Source organism: Polychytrium aggregatum (assembly GCF_025602895.1).
Source record: "Polychytrium aggregatum strain JEL109 chromosome Unknown BJ171scaffold_13, whole genome shotgun sequence".
NCBI classification, from domain to species: Eukaryota; Fungi; Chytridiomycota; class Chytridiomycetes; order Polychytriales; genus Polychytrium; species Polychytrium aggregatum.
In genome coordinates this window covers 406,642-423,215 of record NW_026516215.1, presented here as the reverse complement: position 1 = coordinate 423,215, position 16,574 = coordinate 406,642, and the positions used below count along the sequence as shown (strand labels likewise).

At 53.8% G+C, this 16,574-nt stretch overlaps 4 protein-coding genes across 4 annotated transcripts; 3 read left to right on the top strand and 1 right to left on the bottom strand.

Annotated features, from left to right (window-relative positions):
* The first annotated feature begins 583 nt into the window (after positions 1-583).
* On the top strand, positions 584-2,177 carry BJ171DRAFT_499802 (60S ribosomal protein L19). Its single transcript, XM_053110504.1, has 5 exons — positions 584-646; positions 1,193-1,302; positions 1,403-1,646; positions 1,765-1,875; positions 1,968-2,177. Coding segments are annotated over exons 1-5 (576 nt in total). The 5' UTR covers positions 584-644; the 3' UTR covers positions 2,077-2,177.
* Positions 2,178-2,680: 503 nt separating this feature from the next.
* Positions 2,681-5,668, top strand: BJ171DRAFT_53401 (uncharacterized protein). Its single transcript, XM_053112831.1, has 7 exons — positions 2,681-2,891; positions 3,023-3,226; positions 3,425-3,437; positions 3,521-3,634; positions 3,764-3,901; positions 4,054-4,500; positions 4,998-5,668. The coding sequence occupies exons 1-7, from the start codon at positions 2,841-2,843 to the stop codon at positions 5,309-5,311; spliced, it is 1,281 nt and encodes a 426-aa protein (XP_052967896.1). The 5' UTR covers positions 2,681-2,840; the 3' UTR covers positions 5,312-5,668.
* BJ171DRAFT_53351 (uncharacterized protein) lies at positions 5,385-6,791 on the bottom strand. Its single transcript, XM_053112798.1, has 6 exons — positions 6,447-6,791; positions 6,268-6,321; positions 6,068-6,143; positions 5,884-5,924; positions 5,772-5,799; positions 5,385-5,668 (listed from the first exon to the last, which is right to left on the bottom strand). The coding sequence occupies exons 1-6, from the start codon at positions 6,724-6,726 to the stop codon at positions 5,572-5,574; spliced, it is 576 nt and encodes a 191-aa protein (XP_052967895.1). The 5' UTR covers positions 6,727-6,791; the 3' UTR covers positions 5,385-5,571.
* A 65-nt stretch (positions 6,792-6,856) lies between these two features.
* BJ171DRAFT_53262 (P-loop containing nucleoside triphosphate hydrolase protein) lies at positions 6,857-10,894 on the top strand. Its single transcript, XM_053112797.1, has 13 exons — positions 6,857-7,543; positions 7,669-7,900; positions 8,068-8,212; positions 8,297-8,387; positions 8,472-8,706; positions 8,793-8,929; positions 9,019-9,225; positions 9,407-9,572; positions 9,650-9,700; positions 9,867-9,964; positions 10,113-10,346; positions 10,491-10,624; positions 10,731-10,894. The coding sequence occupies exons 1-12, from the start codon at positions 6,989-6,991 to the stop codon at positions 10,590-10,592; spliced, it is 2,253 nt and encodes a 750-aa protein (XP_052967894.1). The 5' UTR covers positions 6,857-6,988; the 3' UTR covers positions 10,593-10,624; positions 10,731-10,894.
* Positions 10,895-16,574: the final 5,680 nt, after the last annotated feature.

Sequence of the window (16,574 nt, the reverse complement as noted above, 5' to 3'; positions counted from 1 at the left end):
TCCAGCGTTCTGCGGTACTCTTCCTTCTTTCTGCTGCTAACGCTGAAGCGCACCCAGTTAATTGAGACATAGGTTGCGACGGTGAAGAGGGCCCTGATGCGGGAAAGGGATGCAAGTGGCGGTCAGAAGCTCTGTCTGGGCAGAAAACGGGATCGGCGACAAAAACGAGCCGGAAAGCACTGGCCTGGCTACATAGGAATGATGCGGTTACAGCCTACCATCCGACCAGGGTCTTTTTGATGACAGAAGCCATGATTCGACAGCGAGACGAGCGGGATTCCTGACCCACGAAGGCGGCCAAACGATATTGCCTCCGAGACGGCCCTCTCTCTCTCTCTCTCTCTCTCTCTCTCTCTCTCTCTCTCGTCGTGTCCAATCAGAAGCAAGGCCGCCCCCCGCCCAATCACTCCCCGCGCAGCCGGCTGGATCCAGTCCTGGTTCTGTCGCCGCATTCCGTGGCGCAGCCAGCAGGAAATATTCCGATTGGGGTGTCGGGCTGCGCCACATACGCCCCAGACTCTTTTTCTCCTCGCCGCTTGGGTTAACACACCGCCTTGGGCAGCACCTTTTTGACTCTCCCCTTTCTGCCCAATTTCCAATCTCCATAATCGCTTTGGGGTGGATTAAGCTTACAGTTGCATAAAATGTAAGTCGGCGCCCGTGAATTGCCCACGACAGGCGAGCCAAGCCCCAACGGCGGCAAGTGTGACGAACCCACCTACGGAGCAGCAAGCTGGGAATATCCCGGAACCGCTCTGGCGAAGCGGTCCGCTCCCGATCACAGAACACCATCGACACGGATCGTGCTCGGCGCTCGGTGCCGCTGTGGAGTTTTCGGCATTTTGGCCGAGAAACGCTGTGCTGGGTCTCTGCCGCTGTCAATCAAGTCATCGTGACTGCCATGGAAGGGTTTCCGCCGGGCTTGACCTACATCGCCTCGTCTGGTTTCATGGTTGGGCATGGACTACACACCGAGGAAACTTTGGGCATCACGGACCCTGATCGAACGAAAAGCTTGTGGATGCGTCTTCTGGCAATTGGATCATTGGCACGCAACAGGATCAACCATTCACCGGAACGACGTTCAAAAAGGGAGCATATGGACCAACACTCGATCCCGGAGGCTTCTATCCGAAATGACGTCTCTTGGCCCCGAGCGCTTGGCCTAATGGCTCGACTTTGTCTGTTTCAGGGTCAACCTCCGTTCTCAGAAGCGACTTGCTGCCGCCGTCCTCAAGTGCGGCAAGCGCAAGATTTGGCTCGACCCCAACGAGGTCACCGAGATCGCCAATGCCAACTCCCGTAAGTGTTTTGAGGATCCGTGCACCGGGGCAGATCTCCTTCCGATTGCTTCTTGTCAACAGTGTGGGCAACATTCCCTGATCCCGTTTTCCGCCACCAGGCAAGAACATCCGCAAGTTGGCTAAGGATGGCCTGATCATCAAGAAGCCTCAGGTCTCTCACTCGCGATTCCGTGTCCGTGAGAAGCTTGCTGCCAAGCGTCTCGGTCGCCACACCGGCACCGGTAAGCGCCGCGGTACTGCCGAGGCCCGCATGCCCACTGCCGTCCTCTGGATGCGCCGCATGCGTGTCCTCCGCCGCCTCCTCCGCAAGTACCGAGAGTCTGGAAAGATCGACAAGCATCTGTACGTATACCTTGGCGATCCCATGCTTGAATGTGTGATCCATCTGCTGTATTGTCTGGCTGGCACATGCTGCTTCTTCCTGATGCAGCTAACCTCTGGGTTCTTGGTTGGCTCCCAGCTACCACTCTCTCTACCTGAAGTCCAAGGGTAACGTCTTCAAGAACAAGCGTGTCCTCATGGAGTACATCCACAAGGCCAAGGCTGAGAAGGCTCGTGCCAAGCTCCTCGCGTACGTCATCACCTCTGTGTTTGAGCGACCTTTACAAACTGTATGTGCGACACCCTGTGTCCGGCTGCTCACATACTTTGTTTTTGACACAGCGACCAGGCTGAGGCTCACCGCAACAAGTCCAAGGCTGCTCGTGAGCGTCGCCAGGAGAGACTTGCTGCCAAGAAGGAGGCTCTTCTCGGCCCGGTCGAGCAGAAGTAATGGACTCCGCAGCACGGAGATGGGTAGTTCAATAAAAGGCTTGTTTTTTGTACAAAGCAAAGGCTTTGCGGATGCAGCTCCAATACAACCTGTACAGCAAACAATATGAGCGACTGGCCACTTGTTGGTGTGCGATATCCCGGCAGACTGATTGCTGGCGGTGGTGTGTTGTCCTGGGCGGATCGACCTGCGCCGTTCCCCTGACGACACTAGCACGAACTGGCTGTGAACGTTGAGATCGCCCAGAGGAGAAAGCCCGAGAGCGAGGCCAGGCGAGAGCACGGCGAGACCAACCGAGAACATGACGAGAGCATGCGAGAGCGCGGCTGACCACCCAGAAGCCATGATGACCTTGATCTGATCGGCCAACCTCCCGCTTGCCCAAGATCGGCACTGCCGAACCCTCACGTCCCTCGTTCGCCTCGCCCTTAGCCATGGAAATTATGCCGCTCCAGAGTGTCCTCCAAGATATTCTCTTCGTTCTCGCTGGGTCGGTAGCATTGATATTCGCTTTGGCATCGGAGCTGGTGCAGCATTGGTGCTCGACAGCCGGCAGCAGCTCGCCAACAGGCATACACGCAGCTGCAGAGCGCCAGCCGACCTTGCCGGGTGGTGGTCTCTAGATCTGTGCTCCACTTGGGCGGCTGTCTAATTGCTTCGCTTCTCTTGGCTGCCATGACGATGCCAGCGAAGATGAGCTCGAGCTCTTTGATCAGACCCACCCCGATCCCGGCGCCGCGCCTGACCACGTCGACTTTTCAAAGATGCGCGAAAAGGTCACGGCAGGTGCCTATCTGTCTCTCGATCATTTCGAGGTAATGATGGTCCTTGGATATTGAGGATGAGATCGACTGGCCATGTGCGTGACAGCTCTGATTCAACTCGACGCGGGAATCTCTGCATTTTCCTTTCGATATCGATCTGTTCTGTTACCGATCCAACCAAGCATGACTTTGAAATATCGATGAGCAACATCATGGCCCTCTATCCGTATGGTGGAGAGGTCTTTGACACCGCTCATCGGTTGTATCGAGCGGGCATCCGACTGGTCCGCAGTCTCCACCAAAACCTTCCCTCGGACTCGGGCACCAAGTGCGCAAACCCATCGACCCGATCTCCAGTATTTGGTCCGCGAGCGATCTTTAGCCAGGTGGTTATCATCGTGCCAGCATGTCGATCCAACGAACCGCATGGATTTCGCCTTGCCTGTGGCTTTTCCATCGTATCGTGTGCTTCCCTTTTGGTCGACACAGGAGAGGGGCTGCTGCTTCTCGGCGGCAGCAATCACACCCTGTAGCTAAATCAATGTCCTATTCACCTGCTTATACTTTTCTGCCATCTTATCCAGCTGGATCCTCAAGGTTGGTTCGGGAGCCGGGTCGGTGCGAGCACAGTTGCTACTCTTTTGATGCTAACCGGTGCCCGTATCTCCGCGCTCTGCCAGATCGGTTGTGCCAGAACCAGAAAGTAGCTCTGATGAAACAGGGCCCAGATGGCTCATACTACTTTTCTAGCGGGCCGATCAGACCCCTAGTTGCACAAGATAAAGCAATATTAGGTCAGTCTGATGCACTGTTTGGTTTTGGGAGGCGCTACTGCCTTGAACAGGATTGCTTGTGGCTCACGCTTTCAGCCCCCCGATTGCCATTTGGTGATGACGTATGCTGCAATGCTCGGTCGATCTCAGATAGCGAGGCCCAGCTTGTTCAAGTCTCGTTCCAGCTCCCTTGCAAAACCGTCCCCCAGCTCGAATTTGTGTCATCCCCCGAGCATGTGGCGCCAACCAAGAATCAGACTCGCCGACGGCGAAAGAGCCATGAGATAGGTGCGCAGGATAGAACTCTGATGTGCATGTCGTATGGCGGAGACGTTGGGGGGGGGCGCTCGGCCAAGCAGCGCCGACAGCCCTGCCGCCAATATGCGGGCAGATTGCTCATCCATCCGTTCATATCCGAATGTTGCTTCTCGGTTCGGCAGTGGAGTTTCTTGCGCCAGGAGCGTTTCTGTCTTTCAAGCCCGACGCCGACGCAACAGGTGCCTTTGTCTCTCAAACCGAATCCTCGTTGGTCCTCAACGACCTTGCCTCTCCAAGCGCCTCGTTGAATCTCGCGCTACCAGTTTTCGCGGGCGACATTGACTCGAACGGGGGAGCCGACGCCGAACAAGCTCCAGTTCTCGGCTTGGACGAGCACCAAATGATACACGATGCCCTATCTGAAGAAGCCGCTCCGGATTTTGACATTTCGTCAGCCCTTGTTCGTATTCTGGAAGAATCAACTGATCCAGTGGCGTCCATGGAAATCGACCCCGTTGATACTGGCTTGGCTGAGACTCAGCACCAAATTCTCAAACTCATCGAAGTTTTGGAGCCCAAATTCGGAATGGCACTGCCGGTTGTGTACAGTGACGATGAGATTGATCAAAGTAAGTCGGCCTGTAGCTAAGCCATCGAGGTTCAGCTGGTAGCTGACCAGCGGGACTATGTTCTGGCGAAGTGATAGTGATAGTGATAGGGGTAGGGATAGGGGTAGGGATAGGGATAGGGATAGGGATAGGGATAGGGATAGGGATAGGGATAGGGATAGGGATAGGGATAGGGATAGGGATAGGGATAGGGATAGGGATAGGGATAGGGATAGGGATAGGGATAGGGATAGGGATAGGGATAGGGATAGGGATAGGGATAGGGATAGGGATAGGGATAGGGATAGGGATAGGGATAGGGATAGGGATAGGGATAGGGATAGGGATAGGGATAGTGATGGTAGTGATAGTGATAGGAATAGGGCTGCCGCTCTAACCACTGTTTTCTGCGGGATTTGGAGCTTCTGCGGCTTCTGTTGTTGCCCACGGCCCGTTATTGCTTTCGTTTCCGACGCTCTCGTGACTAATATTGACGTCTATTCTTGAATGTTTGTCAGTCTCATCGCTCCAGAAGAACCTCTCTGCCTTGGCAGAGAAGCAGCCTCCTGGCAACCTCGTTGACCGCCGATCGCTGTCGATGGCCATGCTAGAGTTGACAGGGAGGTACGAGATTGCTTTCCGAGGAACCCTGCCATCCTCCAAGCCACACGCATTCGTAAGTCAGGCGGGCGAACATGCTGCTATCCACCAAGCAAGCCCTTCGACTCAGTCGGGCCTACGCAAGGAAATGTCAAGCTTGGGCTCCAAATCGCGGAGAGTGAGCTCGACGGTTGTACCCAAGACACCACAGCCTCGCGCTCGGCAGAGATGACGGTGTGTCCCGGCAAGTCATCCGTCAATACAGCAACCAATGTGATCCGAATGTCACCTATGATTTCTGGAATGTAATCTCGTCCCACAACAACGGAGTGGTCTTTTCATGGGTTGAATGGGTGCTGCGGGTTCCTCCATCGCACACGATGTATTGCCCATGGACTGCCGAGAGCAACGGCGGTGGGCAATGGACAGTTATTGATGAGCGATGCTCAATCACGGCGGCCACTTTGATTCTGATATTGGACTGCGCCAATTTCATCGCAAGAGGCGTATCTCCCCAAGGAGCTGCTCGTACATATAGTCCGATAGCTGGAACAATCCTTCGCGAGAAACGACCCGATGAGACCCGGTACTGTTCGATTGGCGAGAAGATCGGCGTCGTTAGAAGGGGCCGTAGTCGCACACGGAGCTCTACCATCATTTTGGGCGGCACATGATTCATCACCATGGCTTACCGTTGATAGGAGCCGGGCACGATTCGACCTAGGATTGATAGACTCGAGCAAGATCAGCACATGGGGTTTCTTCTGGCCGGCAATGATAGAGGATCGCGTTGCCTTCGCTCACCTTGGTCCAACAGCACAGTCCCGAAAATATCTTCAGGGTCGCTAAATAACCGACAGCGTGTCAGCAGATCGATCAATCGATCGCGCTAATTCCACCTGCGAGGGCTGTCTGTGACGCGAACTTTGCGTTTGCTCCGCCGCTGATGCCCAGATTCGTCCTGAGCGATGCCAAGTTAAGGTCCTACCTGACTCGTCCCCATGGCGAGAACACTCGTTGATCGTTGATATTCAGGTGGCCAATATTTTGATGCCTTGCTAAATCTGCAGCATGGGAGGAGTCTTCGATCAGCGGGCGACCGCAGTCAACGCCGAACGACTCTTGATCGCCAAGTATCGATACGAGCGGGCTTGTGGGTTGTGGATTGTGCCAACCGAGATAACCCACCTTGAGTATGAACATCCAGATGAATGTACTTTTCCAGAGTAGAATGAAGAACATCTTATCGTCCGATACGGATGAGTCCTACGAACGTTTATTTTGTCGCATCCTACGCGCCATCCTACTCGCCGTCCTACTCGCCATCCTCGATCAAGCCGCTGCCCCATCTCACGATTCGGCTGTACCTTGGAACTCTTTGTTCTCCAAAAAGCTGCGTGGTGAGGGCCCTGCAAAGGATGAGGGCTCTGGTGCAGTTTCCTTTGGTACCCACCCAACAAGGGCCTTTGGCAAGACTCTGGAAAGCTTCGCGGGGTCAACCATGGATATCCCATAGAGCTTGTCATTCGTCTCAATCAGATACAGCGGTCGCGGATACGCCTGAGTGCTGAGGCTCCGTCTGAGAGGACGGAAGGCCTGTTGAGCCGCAGGGCAGAGCCGAGGGTGAATCTGGTGCATATTTCGCATGGTTTGCTCTCGACTGTGCCCGGAGACGGCAGCGATGGGGGAGGCGGGCAAAATGTGTCTGGATCTGCGATCTTGGGCAATCAAACCCTGTGATCACGCGGTCGCTCCTCCGCCTCGCCGACTCCGCATCCGGAGAATCTCAGCCAGCCAGCGGCGCCAGGCACGGCCTCGTTGCCCACGTATCCACTGCTGCTGCTGACATCGGCCGTCATCAGCGGGCTCTGGGGTGCATCTACAACAGCTGAAGAGTCTGTCCGGTGAAATGGCCGATCCGACGACTCGGCCTGCTACTATTTCGTTGAAGAAGCGGTCTGCTGCCCGAAAACCAGCCGGCCGCGCTCCGAAACCTCAGGTTGCTGGATCCACAGACAAACAGGCGGCAACAGATGAGCCGCTCGATCTCGGGGCCGAGTTTCTCCGTCTCGAGAGGTTTTTTCGAAGCTTCAACACCGTCTGTACATTTGTGCTTTCGAAGCGACACTCTGCGATCGCCTTTAGCAGTGTTCAACCTTCAGTCGAGGGCCTCTTTGGCGATCGTATATCTGAGCAAGATGTTGCAGCCGTTGCGGTCCTATGTCCGTCAATGTTACGGCTCGGTCACGGCCACAAGATCGACTATGACGATAAACTCTATGAAGATCTCAAGTCCATCGCCTCGCCTGACGCTTCTCGATCCGATCCACAGTTGATACTGGAGTTTGTCGACATTGACCCTGCCAAAAAAACGCAAGTGTGCGAGCTCTCCAAGATCATCGAGGCGAGAAACATGACATTCAGAGCATCACTGCGGGATTTTCACAAGCTCGCTCTGCAGCAGGTACGACCAAAGATCGCGCTTTGCCGACTCCGATCGACTCCTTGATCCGCAATCCACCGTCGCTATCAATGCAGTTGATCCAATAGTCTAATGGTTTGGGCTGCGTCTGCTGGATATGCCGGCAGGGTGAAGATCCCTTGGAAAAACTCTGGCGAACTGCTCTCCAAGTACTCCCGGAGGAGCCGAAAACCTTTGGAGGAGCCATTCGAAGCGGCTCTCCCAGTCAGTATGAACCCATCGCAAAGAAGCCTCGCTTGGCTGCAACCGATGAGGCTATCGATGCCATCAAACAAGAGCGCTTTTATCATGGCCAAATCGTGGCCGAGGTGGAGACGCCAGGACGAGAGGCGTCATTTGGTATGAAGAAGGCCACACCGAATCCGAGATGGCAACCGACAGTACTCATGGGTGGCCATTCCAGAGAGAGACTTGAGGACGAAACTGCACTGCTCTTGCGACCTTGACGATATGGGCCCCTTATCCTTCTGGCCTGTCCTCCTGACGTCGATGTCGTGATGTCCTAGGTTTCCTCGACGAGCCGCTGCCAGCAGGCATTCGTGATGGTCTGGAGAGGCATTATGGCATCAAGAAGCTCTACCGACACCAGACGGACGCCCTGAATCACATTTCGCAGGGGCACCATGTCGTCGTCACAACACCAACGTCCAGGTGAATGACGCCCCTTCATATGTGGGCGCTGGGATGGTGAGTGTCTGTGATGAACTCTAACTAATCCGTCATTTCGAATCGCAGCGGCAAATCCTTGATTTATCAACTGCCAGTTTTACGTTCTCTGGAAGATGGCGCTGGCGGCGCCACTACAATATATATCTTTCCAACAAAGGTATGGTGACTGCCGCGACGCTTTGAAACTGGGAAATCAGATTTGGTCAATAATGCTTATGGTAAGCTCATTTCGCGACCCAAGGCTCTTGCTCAAGATCAAAAGCAGTCGTTTGGCAACCTCCTGAGTCAATGCACCACTGTATCTGAGGGAATCATCTCCGACTTTGATGGCGACACTCCAAGAGATGTCCGCCGTTCAATTCGCGACAACTGCCAAGTTATCTTTACGAATCCGGATACACTTCATTACAGCATACTTCCGCACCACAGCGGATGGCGGGGGTTCCTATCTCGACTACGATATGTAGTTATTGATGGTAACTTGTGAACCGAAATAGCGTTGCCATGTCGAGCCAACGGTGATGTTGCTAAGTACAGAATCGATCTTCCCATCGGTACCCAGAACTACATCATTACACCGAGGCCTTTGGAACCCATTGTGCAATGATTATTAGGCGACTGCGACGCATCTGTGAGCACTACGATAACCACGGCGTTCAGTTTATTTGTTGCTCGGCAACAATTGCAAATCCAAAGGAGGTGCGCAGCCAATTCGCCGAATCCTCGCACTCGACGATTCACGTCCAAACCAGACCTTGACGATCTTATGATACGGCTCTACAAATCAGCACTTTTCCACGCTTGTAGGTCTAGATTCCGTAAAAATTGTCGATCAAGATGGGGCACCATCAGGATCGAAGCGACACATCATTTGGAAAGCCGGACTACGAAAAGAGAAATCGAATGGGACTCCCGTGCGAACCCAAGTGGAAGAGGTCGCGGAACTATTCATCGGTTTTCTGCATCGTGGAATCCGCACCATTTGCTTTTCTAAGGTACTCAGGTGCCACAAAAATGCAATTCCTCGCCCCCTTTAATATCGGATAGACTGTTGCGGGCTAATACTGTCGGCAAGAAGAAGTTTGATTTGGCATTGCTTATAGCTTACCATGCCGTAACTCTACCTCCTCTTGGCTGCATTGGCGTTTGTACTGTCAACAACCGATTTCTTGGTAGTCGAGAATGGACTGCGAAATTTTGTTCAAGGAGATAGTGGCGACAGCACGACGGATGTATCTCAATCCCGATGCTCTAATTGAGCGAATCAGCTGTTATCGGGCAGGATACAGTGCGTCGGAGCGCCGATCCATCGAACATAAGATGTTTAAGGGCGAGTTACTTGGTAAGTGCTGCTCCAATGTGGACTGACGATTGTAAGCTGTTTGTCTCGAAGACAACCTTTTGACTTGAGGTCTCCAGGTTTGATTTCCACGAGTGCCTTAGAGCTTGGGATTGATATCGGAAGCTTGGGTAAGGAGACCTCTCGACCAGCCTGCCATCAAAGAGAGGTTATCAGCGTGTTCCGAAATTCGCTTAAATGCGGGGGGACTTGTGCTGGCCATCGAGAGTTGAAAATGACGACGGACAAAAACAGCAATTTTACTGGCGTTGCTCACCTTTCCCTTGACTTGGATAGATGCTGTGCTGCATCTATCTTTCCCAAGCAGTCTGGCATCCTATCGGCAGCAAGCCGGACGTGCTGGCCGACGGAGTCTCAGTTCGGTCTCGATATTGGTAAGCATGAAGAGAGCGAAGGCGTGAGGGTCGGTGGTAACGACTCGAGCACTTCCAGGAAGGGAAATAGCGGCCACCCAACCAGAGATTGTAATCATATGTTTGTGAACACAAGTTGCTAATCATGCTGCAACATCGGTCACCGCAGATAGCAATCCCGGGCTCTCCGATCGACGAATTCTACCTGAACAATCCCGACTCGCTTGTCGATAGCAGCTATAGCGCTGCACTGTTGTGTACCGACAACAAGTGGTATCTGGAGCAGCACCTTCATTGTGCCGCCGCAGAGATACCGCTGAATATTGAGCGAGATGCGAAATACTTTGGCGAATCGGCAGGCGAAGTGATGCAAGCGAATCTCTTTTTCGACCCGCAGAACAATGTAGGGCTGTATCCAACTCATGATCGCAGGACTACTCCCATGTGCTGAGCGCTTTTTTGATCGAGTCCTGAGGATTCACGACTCCATTAGGGGGACGCCGATCTGAAGCCCACGTTTCTTTCAGATTTTCTTTCCCGACATAAGATTCAGCGGATCACCGTCGCAGCATGTCCAAATCCGCGGAAGCCAAGCGGACGTTGTCAGGGTGGTCGACATAGTCACAAATACGGATATCGAAGACGTTGAAGTGGACCGCGCTCTCAACACCATTTATCGGGGTAAGAGTTAATGCTAACTCTGCTCCCCACCCCCGCGTTGCTCAGTAGGGGGGGGGTTTCTGAGTGTAGCTTGAAAGTGACTCAGAATTCATCGGGTGTGTTTTAGGAGCGATATTCATGCACAGGGGTGACACTTATGTGATCAAGCATATGTGCTGGACCAAGAAGTGCGCCTTGGCAACACCGACCACAGCAACCTACACAACGAAGGCCGTAAGCTCGACCACGGTTCTACCACTTGAATCAATTATGAGCAAGTCTATGCCTTACAGCCCGACAGCCTTCTTGCGAGGAAAAGTAACGATTCACTACGGGAGAATACGAGGTGGGCCTCGCATCAGCTTCACCAAGGCTATTCTTGACAGTGAGGAGTGAAAAGATCGTAAATCACAGCGACAGCGGCTTGATGCCATCACTGGATACAACTAATGCCGCGACAACAATTCGGGAATCTCCACTCTGAACATCAAAGTGTCACATCAGATATTGGGATATACTCGAATGAACCCAAGAACAGCAAGTCCAATTGAAGATGTGGACGATCTCCATGAACCGGTGGATCACGTTGTCATGGGCATATGGATAGAATGTAAGTTTTGGGAAACAGTAGCTTCGCAAAAGGAGCGTACGCAAAAATTGATATAGCAACGGGCCACAGATCACAACTTAGAAGATATCAGCATTGGTGATCACGTTAGCATTTTGCATCGTGTCATGCATGTTGGCGGTCATCTACTAGCTCAGTACGCACAAATCATCATACTTGCGTCGCCAGGCAGTGTTCAAGTTTCATGCAAACAGATTACTGGAGGTGCCGAGAGGTTAGTTGAAAATGCAGCCGATAATGAGCGTGGCAGCATTGAGAGTATTGGAGAGAGATGTCGATGACAGGAGGAGAATATCAGATGCACTGACCATCAGTAAAAATTACAGATATTTGTGCATTTACGACACCAGGGCAATTTCGGGTGGATCGAGGCTTCTATTCCAAGAATTAGGGTCTGCGGTTCGATGGGCAAGAAACCATGTGGGAACATGGAGCTCGCATATGATGCGACACGAATGTAAGTGCTGCGATATATGCGATACATGGATATAATTGGCAATACTACCATGAACGATGATCGAGCAAGATGATAAGATATATCCGTATGCTCTTATGACACTTCAGGGTCAAGATATCGTTGTATCAGGGTTGGAGACATGGGGAGTGACAAGGAAGAGCTGCTAAACTTCCTCAAGAACTTGTGCCAAATATCTGATAAATGAATCTCCGTCGCAAAGAAACCTCTTTCAATTCCATACCGCTCTATTATGAGTAGACATCTTCGTGAGTTGGTTTTCGACACGAAGGGAGGGTATGACGAGAACATGGCGACAGGCCATCAGGAATAGACGACAAATGAAGTGCAAACACAGGCACGAATGGGAACCGAGGGCCAGGAGGTGATGTGAGGCTGGAGCAGAGGCGGTTCGAAATGGAATGATCAAGATGGCCTGGGAGGGAACCAATGTTGCTTCTGGCTGTCATAAAGGCAGCGGGTATCGGCCAACAGTAACAGGAACTGGGTGCAGAAATGGGAAGCCAATGGGACAAAACATTGAAGAGCTATGATAATTTTGCATCAAGGAGAGCTATGGGATAACACACCCGAGAAAATGTGATGATTGGAAAAAGTTCTCAAATTCTGTGAGGACCAGGTAGCGTACATAAGCGAGAAATATCCAATTGCTGCCTCACAGCATCTGGATGGGTTCCCGCGGTATAAAAAAGCCGATGTCCCAGCAAAGGCAAGAACCAACATGAAGAGTTCCGGTGTAACGTCCACTACTGGGACGTTGGGGCAAGACGGGGAGGGAGGGGGTACAAGACAAGACAGGACGGGGCAGAACAGGGCGGTGCTAGGCTACTCTAGCGGACGGGTGAGCTCGGGGAGCACTTACGTTTATTCACGATAAAACCGAACTCCAGACAAACGGGGGGAACGGGGGCAACCCGCAGGTATACCCTGCGGTGGCCTGCCTGCGGTGCGTGAAAACGCAAAGCGCAGCACAGGTCACGACCCACTGCGCCGCGCAGTACGCGCAGTACGCGCAGCACAGCGTCGGAGATACCATCTCCTACACTCCCACACTTAAGAAGGCTTCCTGCGAGGAGCCCTGCGTGTGCTCTTTATTTGGGGCTCCTCGAGGTGTTTACCGTATTTACTCAGCTCCTCGGGTGCATGGGACAAGTCCTCCAGTGTTTGCCATGTGTTGCCCGAGTGTGGGTAACCAACCCACTTGACATAAAACCGAAGTGACCCATCAGCCACTTTCTTGTGCCTCACGATCCTTTCGACTTCATATTCTTGAGTATAGTATTGTCCGAGGTCGTCTTCCAGTGGTGCGTCGTCCGGGACACCTTCGTCGGCGTCGGGGAACTGTGCTGGACTGCGGGTCGTGTGGCGACGCAGCTTGGACACATGGAAGACAGGATGGAGCTTGCTTCCAGGTGGCAAGTCCAACAGGTAGTTGAGGGGACTGGGTCGGGCCGCTATCTTGAACGGTCCTCGGTACTTGGGCAACAACTTCTTTGACTGGGCTTCGGGGACCTTGATGTTGTCGGCGTCCAGGTAGACAAGGTCTCCAACTTCAAAGGAGACATCCTGGTGTCGGCGGTCGTAGTACTTCGCCATCACTTGTTGCGCATCCGTGAGCGCGTCGGCGATCATCTTGTGTCGGACTTGATGATCTTTGACAAAGGCACTTGGTTTGGGAGGCAATCCAGCCGTGGACTCGGTCAGTGTCAAGGAGGTGGGAACATCAGGCTGGAATCCGTAGAGCGCCTCAAAGGGGCTCAAGCCAGTTGTGCTCGACTTGGCGGTGTTGTATGCAAACTCTGCATGACTCAGCTGTATGTCCCAGTCGTCTTGGCTGGTCGAGGCGTATGTCCTCAGGTATTGCTCGAGGGTGCGGATCGTCCGCTCGGACTGTCCATCCGTTTGTTGGTGGTGCGAGGTTGACATGTTCAGCTTGGTGCCGAGATGGTCGAACAGACTTGTCCAAAACAAGGAGGTGAATCGGGGGTCTCGATCACTGACGATGGACTTTGGGAGGCCGTGGTGCTTGAACACATGCTTGAAGAACAGCAGTGCAAGGTCAGGCGCGGAGCATGTCGTCTGGCACGGCACAAAGTGTGCCATCTTGCTGAACCTGTCGACAAAGACAGCGATTGCATCGTGGTCCAACTTGGTCGTCGGTAGATGCGTGATGAGATCCATGGACATGCTGGTCCAGGGGCGGTCGGGAACAGGCAGGGGTTGCAGCAATCCTTGCTCTCGGGTCGTGCGTGACTTGACCATCTTGCAGGTATGGCAGGACTCGATGTACTTCTCGACGGTGCGCTTCATTCCAGGCCAGTATGCGACTTTGGCCAGTCGGTCGTATGTCTTCTCGACTCCAAAGTGTCCAGCGAGGGGCGAGTCGTGGACCTCTTGGAGCAACTTGGTCTTCAACGACGGAATGTCCGGCACACAGACACGGCTGTCCTTCTTCAGGAGGAGCAGGCCATCACGCACTGTGTACTCGGATGATTCGTCGTCCTTGGGGAGCTTAGACACCTTTCGGAACAGTTCTCCGAACTGTTTGTCGTTGGCGATGTTGTCTCGGACAACATCCAGCATCGTGTTGTCGACACTGACAGTCGACTCGTACAGTGACGCCAATTGGTAGTCGGGGCGTCGGGACAGTGCGTCAGGCACCACATTGAGTTTGCCTTTCTGGTATACAACCTCGTAGTTGTACTCGGCGAGGAACTCCATCCATCGCGCTTGGCGTCGGCTCAGGTTCTTCTTGGTGTCGAGGTAACGCAGTGACTGGTGGTCCGTCACAATCTTGAAGGGCTTGGCGGTACCGTGGAGGTACACTCGGAACTTCTGCAGCGCGTAGATGATCGCAAGCTGCTCCTTCTCGTGCACGGGATAGTTGATCTCGTGTTGGGACAGTTTGCGCGACTCGAAGGCAACGGGCCTTCCCTCCTGCATCAAAACAGCTCCCACCGCAAAGTCGGAGGCGTCGGTGTGCACGGAGACATCCGTGTTCGGGTCGAACACAGCGAGGACAGGAGCGTTCGTCAAGGCGTGCTTGAGGGTCTCGAACGCTTGGCGTTGTGGGTGGTCCCACACGAAGGGGCACTCTTTGCGGAGTAGGTCTGTGAGTGGACCGGCAGTGCGCGCCAGATCGGGGATGAATCGGCGGTAGTAGTTGACGAGACCGAGAAACGACTGCACGTCAGAGACGCATGCGAGCGGCGGCCACTCGACCACAGACTTGACCTTGGCGGGGTCGACTTCGATTCCTCTTCCTGAGACAACGTGTCCCAGGAACGGGACTTGATTCTTGAAGAACTCACACTTGGACAGTTTGGCATACAACTTGTGCTCGCGTAGCTTGGCCAGCACGCGGGCGACATGACCTTCATGGGTCGCTTCATCCTTGCTGTACACAAGGATATCATCCAGGTACACGATGACAGAGTTGTCGAGCTCTTGGCGGAACACATCGTTCATCAGCTGCATGAACGTGGCAGGTGCGTTCGTCAATCCGAACGGCAGCACTAGGAACTCGTACAGTCCGTAGCGAGTCCTGAAGGCGGTCTTGTGGACATCATCCTCGTGGATGCGGATCTGATGGTAGCCTGAGCGGAGGTCTATCTTGCTAAAGACCTTTGCTCCACTCAGACGATCCATCAACTCGTCGATCCTGGGCAACGGGTAGGTGTTCTTGATGGTCTGTTTGTTTAGTGCGCGATAGTCGACGCACATCCTGAGATCACCTTCTTTCTTCTTGACAAAGAGCACTGGTGCACCATACGGTGACTGGCTCGGGCGGATGAACCCATGGGCGAGGAGGTCATCCAACTGGCGCTTGAGTTCGTCCATCTCCGTCAGCGACAGTTGGTACGTCGGTCTTGACGGAGGCGACGAGCCTGGTTCGATGTCGATGCGATGATCGACGGTGCGTTGGGGTGGCAGGCATTGTGGCAACTGGTCGGGGAATACGTCCTTGTACTCGTCGAGCAGCTTGGTCACCACAGGCGGGGGACCGGGACCGGCTTGGTCGGTGTCGTCGACCTCACGCACGACACAGAGGAACGACGTGTCCTTCTTGATCAGCCTCTTGAATTGCATGGCTGAGAGGAGAGGTGGCATGTTGGGTGAGGCCATGCCCTGCAGGACAATGTCAGGGCCAACACGGACAGTGCGGCCTTTCCAGTCGACGACTGGAGTCGGCTCGGCACGAGCAAGCCAGCTCATGCCGAGGATGGCATCGAACTTGGTGTCGATCACTTGGAACAACAGGACAGGATGGTACTTGGGATGGAGGGCCACTCGCAGGACCACTTGGTGTGTGCACTGCTGCACACGATCGTCTGCAAGCGCCACACTCATCGGCGACTTCTTCTTGGTTGCATGTATGTTGAGCTCCTGGAGCAAGCGTCTGCTGACAAAGTTGCAGCTTGCTCCAGAGTCCACCATCATTCGGACGGTGTGACCTTGGACGGTGGCAGGGAGGTACAGCAGGGACTCTTCATGGTCCTCCTGCACAGCCTCCTGCACCATGACTTGACTTGGGGGAACGGGCGACACTTGGTCTTGGTTGGCTTCATCACGGCCACTCGGACATTTTGGATAGGGTTCGGCCATTGCGGGGGCCTGCGGCGTCAGCACGCCATTGCACACGACGTCCACGGCTTGCGGACACATGTCGGAAGCATCCGACACACACGACTTGACAGGGGTGAGGGCACAGGCGGTCCTGTCCCTCAAGGGTTCTTGATTTTCTTTTTTGTTTTGGTTTTCAATTTTGGTTTTCTCTTCACGTTCGTGGAGAGGCAGGCGGCTTGCGCCACCATGCACCTCTCGCACGACGCACAACACTTGGTTTGTTTCTCCTTCGGGGGAGGGGG

Excerpts from the sequence above, each read along its gene's own strand:
- BJ171DRAFT_53401 (XM_053112831.1), top strand. The coding sequence starts at position 2,841 with ATGCGCGAAAAGGTCACGGCAGGTGCCTATCTGTCTCTCGATCATTTC. Across the intron at positions 3,902-4,053 it reads GCGAAAGAGCCATGAGATAG|TGGAGTTTCTTGCGCCAGGA; the intron begins GTGCGCAGGATA and ends TCGGTTCGGCAG. Across the intron at positions 4,501-4,997 it reads TGACGATGAGATTGATCAAA|TCTCATCGCTCCAGAAGAAC; the intron begins GTAAGTCGGCCT and ends AATGTTTGTCAG.
- BJ171DRAFT_53351 (XM_053112798.1), bottom strand. The coding sequence starts at position 6,726 with ATGCGAAATATGCACCAGATTCACCCTCGGCTCTGCCCTGCGGCTCAA. Across the intron at positions 5,800-5,883 it reads GACTGTGCTGTTGGACCAAG|GTCGAATCGTGCCCGGCTCC; the intron begins GTGAGCGAAGGC and ends TATCAATCCTAG. Across the intron at positions 5,669-5,771 it reads GTGCCCGGCTCCTATCAACG|TACCGGGTCTCATCGGGTCG; the intron begins GTAAGCCATGGT and ends CCAATCGAACAG.
- BJ171DRAFT_499802 (XM_053110504.1), top strand. Across the intron at positions 1,303-1,402 it reads GATCGCCAATGCCAACTCCC|GCAAGAACATCCGCAAGTTG; the intron begins GTAAGTGTTTTG and ends TTCCGCCACCAG. Across the intron at positions 1,647-1,764 it reads GGAAAGATCGACAAGCATCT|CTACCACTCTCTCTACCTGA; the intron begins GTACGTATACCT and ends GTTGGCTCCCAG.
- BJ171DRAFT_53262 (XM_053112797.1), top strand. The coding sequence starts at position 6,989 with ATGGCCGATCCGACGACTCGGCCTGCTACTATTTCGTTGAAGAAGCGG. Across the intron at positions 7,544-7,668 it reads ACAAGCTCGCTCTGCAGCAG|GGTGAAGATCCCTTGGAAAA; the intron begins GTACGACCAAAG and ends ATATGCCGGCAG. Across the intron at positions 8,388-8,471 it reads TATATATCTTTCCAACAAAG|GCTCTTGCTCAAGATCAAAA; the intron begins GTATGGTGACTG and ends TCGCGACCCAAG.